General features: G+C 43.3%; 1 protein-coding gene across 1 annotated transcript; it reads right to left on the reverse strand.

Annotated features, from left to right (window-relative positions):
* Positions 1-328: 328 nt before the first annotated feature.
* Positions 329-6,395, reverse strand: LOC100273525 (uncharacterized). Its single transcript, NM_001147943.1, has 6 exons — positions 5,790-6,395; positions 3,798-4,020; positions 3,344-3,627; positions 1,805-2,132; positions 1,032-1,297; positions 329-919 (listed from the first exon to the last, which is right to left on the reverse strand). The coding sequence occupies exons 1-6, from the start codon at positions 6,239-6,241 to the stop codon at positions 436-438; spliced, it is 2,037 nt and encodes a 678-aa protein (NP_001141415.1). The 5' UTR covers positions 6,242-6,395; the 3' UTR covers positions 329-435.
* Positions 6,396-9,627: the final 3,232 nt, after the last annotated feature.

Below are 9,627 nucleotides of genomic sequence, written 5' to 3' on the forward strand. Positions count from 1 at the left end.
AGTGGCCTAATTTGGAAGTTGAAAGACTTGCTGTTATGTAATTTTGTGTCAAGGATAGTCAATTACATTCCCCGCTCTTGTAATATGGTCACACAACGAAATAATGTTCCATCTTATATTCAGGATATGATTGTCAAAGATTTGGCACAGGTTATCACGTAATGGAGAGCACACTTCCGTGCTCAAAAGAAAAGGCAAGCTACTGCAATAATTTCAGCTAGCAAATGTAACTTACGCCTGTACATTTTAATATACAATGCCAAAAATACGGTACAACATCCGCGTCGCACCGGGGTCCTGTCAATGTAAATTTACTAGAGGGACGAATGAGGCGTGAAAAAAATACGATATTTAAGCAAAATCCAGAGTTGCGCTCAGGCAAGCATTTAGGAACGCAATGAACGGGTTGGGGCACTTCTTTTAACTTCCCATGGGTTACAATTTCAATTTGATTTTCTCTGACCATTTGAATATATCTGAATAAACCTGGTCGCCACCAATTTCCTCACCGGTTGCCCCGGCAGCTATCCTGATGATGTCCTCGATCAAAGCGAAGTTCCCCATTATATCAACATGTGCACCGCTCTGAGTGCCCCTGCCTTCCAGGAGAGTTGAGGGTGGTGAATGGCTGTACTCTCTCACGTAAGTCTTGCTGCCGGCAGGGTTGAAACGAGTTTTGCCACGCCACCCTTTTGCACACATGTAGCCCGCGCTAAGAACTGGAACAGTTTCGTCGCCGTCAGCTAAGTAAACACCCCCTTTCAAGCATTTGTTTTCCTCCCCGCCATCAGCCGAGGCGTCAATCCGGAATGGTATATAGCACTCTGCCTGTGGAGCCAACTTGTAGACATATGCCCTTTCAGTAGGAATGCCTACTCCGTACATGGAAATTATTTCCATGTCAGGAGCATTCGGTAGCCTGAAGAAAAAACGGTCATAGTATGTTATAATACTACAACAATGGAAGCATAAACAGCCTGAGAAAAGCTACTATAAAATATAGAATAGGAATGTTGGCAAAGGAATCGCACTTTGTTTCCAAGGGGTTTGACCAATATTTGTAATGTTGATATTTCGGATCATCCAAGTTATCAGCAATTCCATATGAAAAGTGGACATTTCCACGCTGCATCATCCTTGGAGCAACAAAGTGAAGAAGGTCTATAACAGAACTGGCAGTGTAAACTTTGTAGTCTGCGACTGCCTTTATTCCACCCCATCCTAATTCATGGTACTCTGTCCAGATCTCCCGGCATGATGCATTTGAATGGACGATATCGTTACCTTTAACAGCATCCTGAAATGATCAAAGCACAGTTTTGCTCCAATATTAAAAATACATCATGCACAGCTTATAATCCATTTTCAATGCAATGAGGTCACAGTATATATTGATGCAGAGCAACACACACATAAGGAAAATCTAGTTTTGTTTCAATGGTCTCAGTAGAAGACAGAGTTTAGTATTAACTTTAAACCACAATAAGTCCAGATTGTTAACAACTTGCTACCGCAACCAAAATAGTCTTTCAAGATTTTTCTCGACTTGTTGTTTGGGAGACTGAGTCAAAGGCTACATCTGGGTCCAAACCTATTTACAGACAATGGTGAATAGAAAGGTTCTAGCTAGCACAACTGATAACTTGATCAGCAAGTTTATAAACATATGGAAATGAAGCATACTACACAAGAAAAGTATATCGGAAACAGGTCAAAACTGTACAAGGCATTGACAAGTAGCAGAAGAAAAACACCACACCAGGGAAACAGGCAAGAACGTGTTAAGAAGCTTCTGAATACTCACACGAAATTCTATCTGTTCAATCTCTGAAGAAGGTGCCTCTGCTACATCTTTACCGAAGGATACCAGCCTTCCGTAGTTTATAGGTTCAGGTTGAACTTCGATATTTTCCCCATTGCTATCCTTAGAAACCTCGGTATCATTGGTTTTATGCTTCTTAGCTTTACATTCAAGGCCATCTTCTGGAGACCAATCCAGATTTCCCCAAATTGTATCACCACCTTTAGGAAGCATTGACATTGTTGAATCCCATGTTCGGGTCATACGCATCAAATGGCGCAAAGTTTGAAGTCCAAGAAAATCAGAGTCCAGGACATCAGGAGCGATAGCTCTGTACATAAACAACAAAATTTAGTTGGGAACTAATTTTAAGAGCAATTTTCTTTGTGCAACTAAATATAAGAAAATCAAGATACAAAGGTATCCAGCAGCTCAAGTTCATGTTGGAAATGAAATCAGAAAACACAATCCAAACATTTACATTGGTACCCCTGGACAACCACATGCTAAACAATGTCTGGGTTCATTTAAGATCACATATGGATAACTTTGTCATCATGCCATGTCATATTGTCATACATTATGACTCGTGGGATAACAAAGCACAAAAGGATAACTTCTGTACCATTTCAGGATGGATAACAGGACCAACAACAACAACAACAAAGCCTTTCAGGATGGATAACAGGACCAGCATAGCTCAAGTTTACCCATGTGAACGTATTACTGCCCAATTTAGGAAATCAACGATAGGTCACTGAGAAATGCCTAGACTTGCGATAGTAATTGTGCTTGTTTCAGGGAATGAATGATTGCATTATTGATGTGATACCTTGAATTCAGAAGTTACTCCATCCATTCATAATATGATGTTTAACGCTTCTTTTCTTTTTCGAGAATATATGATTTTTACAACTTCAGAATAATATTCCATTCTTTTGTTATTCCCTTTTGCTTTAATAAATGAATCAATTACCTTATACCTGAACCAGAATAGTTGCATACATGGAAAAATGGAAAACAACATGCATTTCAAAAAATCATAGAATATTAAAGAGAAAAAATATCAGCTAATATAGAATGATTTTATGCAATGACCCCAATAAGCTAGATTGTGTACCACTCGATCCCCACAAACTTCATCACAGAGCAGATTTTAGTAATTATAGTCAATTCAAACAAAACATTTGATCTTGCATAAACTCAATCACCATGGTTAGATGCTAATTATATGTAAGGTAACAGCAGCAATCAGAATGCCAGAGCTATAGTAAATAAGATACAGATATTGTCCAGAAACGATAAGCACAATTTAGAATGGTACTGAGTAAGCAAATAGATAAATGACATTAACAAAAGTAATATGTAAACTATAGTCTGATATATGCTAACTACTATAGATAAAGAACGAAACATTTCGGATGCAATCTTATAAAGAACAGCATTGTGAAACAATATTATCTCAGCAGGCATCACCTAGTAAACTTCAACCCTGATAACATGAAAATACCTACTAAAAGTTGCAAACTCTGTTTAAATTACCTAGCAACGGCAACATCTTTGGCTTCAGATGAGAAAAGCCCAGCAACAGCCTTGGGAACTCCTAAGAAAGGTCCTCCAATATTCATTACAGCTTTAATATGCTTCTCACACCAGTTCGGACCACCACCGCCCCCCATGGGAGGAGGTGCTTCGACCCATTTCATAAAATGCAGAAAATAGAGGACCCCCATGGAGTGTGGGATCACCACCACCCTATTTCCACCATTTGTTGCTACCATGAGTTCAATATTGCTCTTTATTCTGCTCAAAGTTTGATCACGAACCTGTATATAGTAATCTGCGTTACAAATATGGCAATACATTTTATACCAGAACCATTTACACGGTGGGAACTGGGAACTATCACTAAGCATCAAAAGTTCATAACCAAATAGCTAATCCGTGGTGACTTCTGACTAAAATTTACTTGTATAAGGCCATCGAAGAAGAGTACCTCAGTGTTCTGGAAAGATAACCTCCAATCATATGCAGCCATGTACATGGTCTTTTCTTCATATCCAATACGAGCTAAATTGGCAATTAAGACAGCCCAAACAAAATATCCAGGGACGAAATAGTCTGCTGCAACAAGGCCTGTGACTGACCTGACCCTTATTCCAGGTTTGTCTAATCCAGTTTCATTGTCCAACGACATATGTTCAACCCAGCATAGAGGTCTGAAAGAATGAAGATTTGACCAGAAAGAGAAAGTAAGAATCAGTGGCCAAAGAAGAAGTACGCAACTGCCATGGCATAAGATGCTTCGGTTATTTCCCATCTGAGTGCCGTTGACCTTACTGCTAGGGGAAGAATGCAAATACAAGAGGTGCCGATATGCATAACAAGCACATTTGTTCACAGTTCACCACAACTGACTTGATAAAGATATAATGTCAAAATGTGTTGTGAAACCTGTCCTCATGTTTCATAGGACGGCAAATGAAGAACTTCTGAAGTTCAAGATTCATAAATTGTATGTTCTTCACGATGGGCAATTGAGCATAGTAAATTGGATTTCAGCTGAGGAAAAAAAAGTGAAACCATAACCCCTCATTTTCCTGGTAGCCAAAATAATGCCGGGCCCAATGAGGTTTAATGCACTTGAGATTTCAGAATGACAGAATCCAAATATTTGCAACCAATAACAATGATCCAGCCAAAATGTTAGTGCAAATAAGTAACTGTTTAAAATAAACTGTAAGGGCTGGTTTGGGAACCACAATTTCCCAAGGGTTTTTCATTTTCCCATGGGAAATTAGTTCATTTTCCCTTGGGAAACTGAAAATCCCATAGAAAAATGAGGTTGCCAAACTAGCCCTAAGGCATTTCTTTTCCCTGTAGTATACATGGATAGCTCAACAGCACAAGACTAATAAGATCAAAATTCTGGTCGGTACACTTTCCAGAAAGTACATTGCAGGCAACATGGATCTTTCTATAAAAGCAAGACCTGAATGGTAGAACTGCTAGAGGGGACCAAATTGTTTCTGAAACCTTGCTATGCATGCCTAGTACCAGAAAAAAAGCTCCAGCTTTTCATGCAAAATGCAGTTTTCTTCTGAAAGTTTAGAAACTACATGATTTAGAAAAATAACTATTCTTCACGACATAAAAACAGTTCCCATGTGTCCACCTAAACCAAGTAGGATGAGAAAGAATAGTAAAGGGCAAGGAAATAGTACAAGAGAAGTGTTGGTGCTTTATAGTTTCACAAGACACCAGCACCATGCAGGTCCAAAGTGCATATATTGCACACTTCAAGTTCCACACTTCCACTAGTGGTACTAAGAAAATTTTCAGCGCTTTCTAAAAAAACACTGCGTCAAGACAACAGTAAGCCGTTTTTGCTGCTATATTTCAGATCTTGAGAAGCTACATAACTAAAACAGAGATTGGGACCAAACAGGCTGCCAACCTACTCACCAAGCACAAGGCCAAATCAAAGTACAATGAACTTTTGGACCCTTGCATAAAACAAAAAAGATAAATCATAGAGGAATTATCATTGCCGAGATCTCAGTGAGTACCCTGTCACTGAGATAGCTCCGAGTCTCTGAAAAGAAGAATTTCCTGAAAAGACAGCTATAAAGTCTCATAGGAATTAAATTCTTAATGCTTAAATAAAACTATATAAAAGACGAGGTTGATTAGCAATCAGTAACATTTGCGAAACAATACAAGGTAATAACACATAACTATTCCCAGTAACATTAGCAAAACACTGAATCTGCACTTTATAAAGACAATATCAATGACCAAATAAAGTAAACTTAAAGAACATGTGATGTAGGCAACAAACATCCAATTGATAGGTCCAACCAACCAAAGAAACAAATAACCTTTCAAAACCAATCACACTGCAGTTCTAGTTACTGTTAAATTCACGAGGACGACTGTGATTCCGGAAACAAAAAAACAACAACAAAATAGTAGGAGGATAAAGCACCTCTTGTATACGTCACCAAATGTGCCGCCCCATAGCCGCTTGCGGAAGAGACCCTCAGCGCATTGGTGTCCCTCCCATAGCTCGAGGCCCCCGGTGACGATGCCGGGGACAAAGACGACGGGGTGCTTAGCTCGCAGCCCCTCCTTCTGCAGCTTGACCCCGGGCGGGTCCGGGAGCGGCCCCGTGATGGCCTCGGTGACATACTGCGGGAACGAAGCTGGCATCGCGTTGTAGAGAAAGAGCAGCAACCACCAGGCGGAGCACACGCACCCGACCAGCCAGCAGCAGCTGTCCACGCACGACCACTTGGCCTTGGTCCGCCTCGTGGGCTCCTTGGACGGCGGCGCGGAGGACGAGGACGGCTTCTTCCCCTTGTCGTTGTCGTCGTGGTCGGACCCGTCGCCCTCCGAGGGCGGTAGCTGCTGCTGCTTCCGCCGCCGCAGGAGCGACATGGCGCGCGGCGGCGGTGGATCCAAAAGCGGCTAACTGCGCAGGGCCACCTGCATCCCCGGCCGCGGCTGCGGCGGCGGCGCCCGGTAGAAAACCCTAGGCGTCGGAGGAAGCGGGCAGGTCGAGGGGCAGTCGCGGCTTGGCAGCTTCGCGGGGTTCGCGCTTGTCTGAGCCTCTGAGGTCGTGCGAGAGGGAGAGAAGGGTCTGGGGGCACGGGGCACCGCGGCGTCCCAGGTCCACAGCGACCGCTCCCTTGTGCCCGGTGCACGTAGGCGGGTAATACCAATCGACTGGATCGCGAAGCCAGGTGCCCAGGTATGTGCGTCTGATCTCTGATGTAGGGATCAACAACGCCACAAGGCTAGGTGCTAGCGACGAAAACGGCTGTTAAAACCTCTCTCCAGTTTTTATTTCCATATTTTATGACTAAAAAGGATCGGATTTAGAATAGTCAAAAGCGAAAACTAAAAGGAATAAACGGTATAGAAAATGAACGGGAACTGAACTATTAAGCGAAAACTTATACTTTAATGTAAATATGCATTTTATTGATGGCTAAACGGTGACTGACTAACAAGATAATAACGTGAAATAAATAGATACAAAGAGGTAATATTTTTATCGTTGTTTACTTGTTAGTGATGTATATATAACTATGACTGATGTTGTTTGAGTTTTTAGGCACTTTGTCATCGAGGAGAACCAATGGCTAGAATAATATCTCATATTATAATTTGTGACGTAAGTATATGAGACTTTAGCTATTGCACTAGTACATACTGGGCCGATTCTGGATTTTTTATATATAGAATAAATACGGGCTCAAGCCGAATAAAAAGGGATTGTACAAAAATGGATGAGATAGATCATCTTCCATGTTCATCTTATTTTTGATTTTTTTTCTAAATACGAAAATATATGCAGGGGCGACGGCAGAGGGGCAATGTCTCCCCTAATGCTCCCCTAATTCTACAGGATATCTTAGGTTTTTAGCTAATTTTTATGTAAATAGTGTAAAAATGCTTCTAATAGCCCCCTAATCTAATTTGGTCCTCCTAATTTTGAATTCTGGCTTCACCCCTGAATAGATGGGTCAAAATATGGAAATGGTACGAGTTGAGACGACTCATTTCCTAACTCTAGGTGTAGGAAGGCTTCGTGTTTCCGTAAATGGAATACGCGTAACTCTAGAGGTGTAGGAAGGCTTCGTGTTTCCGTACATGGAATACGGTGAGGCGAGGTAGGAGCTGCGAGTTGGCTGGCTCGACTCATGACAGTCCATGGGGCCAGACTGGCACTCAAAGGGTGGTGATAGGAGACCATTTCAGTTACCACCAATACAATTGTGATTCGATCACAATCAGTGTAATGCTGAAACTGAAACGTTCATTTCTCATCGATGAAATTGTTCTTTTCTCATCCATCATAATAGGACTGGAGGGACTCCAAACTTCGGTATCTTATGGCATTTTAACTTTATATATATGTCTTTGCCTTGATTTACTTGGATTAGATTGCGCTTCTTTTATGCGGGTATACATTGTAGTGTAATCCCAGTAGGCCCTACAACTTGTGATTAAAGTTGCAATGGAGAAGAAGCATTTTAGACTTTGGACTGCACTGGTCTCGTATACGAGACATGACCTATTGGTATATAAGGCTATCTCCAGCAGCTTACTCATCATCATCCCTATATTCAAACTCTACTATGCGAACAGTACAATTTACAGTACAAAACAATGTTTTAGATGACCATATGAGTGAACTATTGAAGATGGTCTAAGACATTCGATTTAGGTGTCCGATGTTATTTTTGTTATTTGTTATTTTTAATCAATTGTGTTGCGGGTGTTCGGTTGACTTGTTTGGCAACTTTTATATAGTTAGTGTGTGTGTCTATATGGGTTGTTTTCTCTAATTTGGGATTTCTATGTATTTTTTATCAAAACTTACTGTAGAGAAGTCCTTACATTACTTTTTATTTCAATGAATAAGTATGTACAAGTTATAAATGGGGGACAGGGATACGTCTATAGTGCTTGTATCCACCTCCTAATAGGGTCTGCTAGTGTTCTTTATTATATAGCAGTTCAGAAACATATCCTTTTCGAATGATTTCTAAGTAATTAGAAATGGAGAATTGCCATTTAATGACATACATTTAACGCATTTTACGAAAGTTGTACGCAGCATAGTGCTCCCAGATAGTACCGCCCAATAGCCAAAGGATGACAACCGGACGAGCCGGCTATAAAGAAGGATGCAATTTTTTTTATATCTTTCTCGTTTTTATCTGTAGATTAATATCTGATATATGGGTCATGTTCACTTTAATTTTAGTTTTTTACGGAGTGTGTCGGGGACCATAATTAGGGGTATCCCCAAGACTCCTAATCTCAGCTAGTAACCCCATCAGCACAAAGCTGCAAAGGCCTGATGGGCGCGATTAAGGTCAAGGCTCAGTCCTCTCAAGGGACACGATCTCGCCTCGCCCGAGCCCAGCCTCGGGCAAAGGCAGCCGACCCCGGAGGATTCACGTCTCGCCCGAGGGCCCCCTCAAGCAACGGACACACCTTCGGCTCGCCCGAGGCCCAGTCTTCGCAGAGAAGCAACCTTGGCCAGATCGCCACGCCGACCGACTGTATCGCAGGAGCATTTAATGCAAGGATCGCCTGATACCTTATCCTGACGCGCGCTCTTCAGTCGACAGAGCCGAAGTGACCACAGTCACTTCGCCGCTCCACTGACCGACCTGACAAGAAAACAGCGTCGCCTGCGTCGCTCCGACTGCTGTGCCACTCGACAGAGTGAGGTTGACAGCAGCTAAGTCCAGCCTCGGGCGCCATAGGAAGCTCCGCCTCGCCCGACCCCAGGGTTCGGCCCCCGTCTCGGCCTCGGAAGATGGACTTCGCCTCGCCCGACCCCAGGGCTCGGACTCAACCACAACTCAGAAGACGACGGACTTCGCCTCGCCCGACCCCAGGGCTCGGACACTGCCTCGGCCTCGGAAGACGGTCTCCGCCTCGCCCGACCCCAGGGCTCAGGCTCAACCTCGACGCTGGACGACGAACTCCGCCTCGCCCGACCCCAGGGCTCGGACACAACCTCGGCCTCGGAAGACGGTCTCCGCCTCGCCCGACCCGGGGCTCGGACTCGACCTCGACCTCGGAGGAGCCTCCGCCTCGCCCGACCTAGGGCTCGGACCGACCACGTCACAGGGGGGGCCATCATTACCCTACCCCTAGCTAGCTCAGGCTACGGGGAACAAGACCGGCGTCCCATCTGGCTCGCCCCGGTAAACAAATAATGATGGCGCCCCGCGTGCTCCATGACGACGGCGGCTCTCAGCCCCTTACGGAAGCAAGGAGACGTCAGCAAGGATTCGACA

This window comes from Zea mays, chromosome 2 (genome assembly GCF_902167145.1).
Source record: "Zea mays cultivar B73 chromosome 2, Zm-B73-REFERENCE-NAM-5.0, whole genome shotgun sequence".
Taxonomy (NCBI): Eukaryota; Viridiplantae; Streptophyta; class Magnoliopsida; order Poales; family Poaceae; genus Zea; species Zea mays.

Excerpts from the sequence above, each read along its gene's own strand:
- LOC100273525 (NM_001147943.1), bottom strand. The coding sequence starts at position 6,241 with ATGTCGCTCCTGCGGCGGCGGAAGCAGCAGCAGCTACCGCCCTCGGAG. Across the intron at positions 3,628-3,797 it reads TATCTTTCCAGAACACTGAG|GTTCGTGATCAAACTTTGAG; the intron begins GTACTCTTCTTC and ends TACTATATACAG. Across the intron at positions 920-1,031 it reads TCAAACCCCTTGGAAACAAA|GCTACCGAATGCTCCTGACA; the intron begins GTGCGATTCCTT and ends TTTTTTCTTCAG.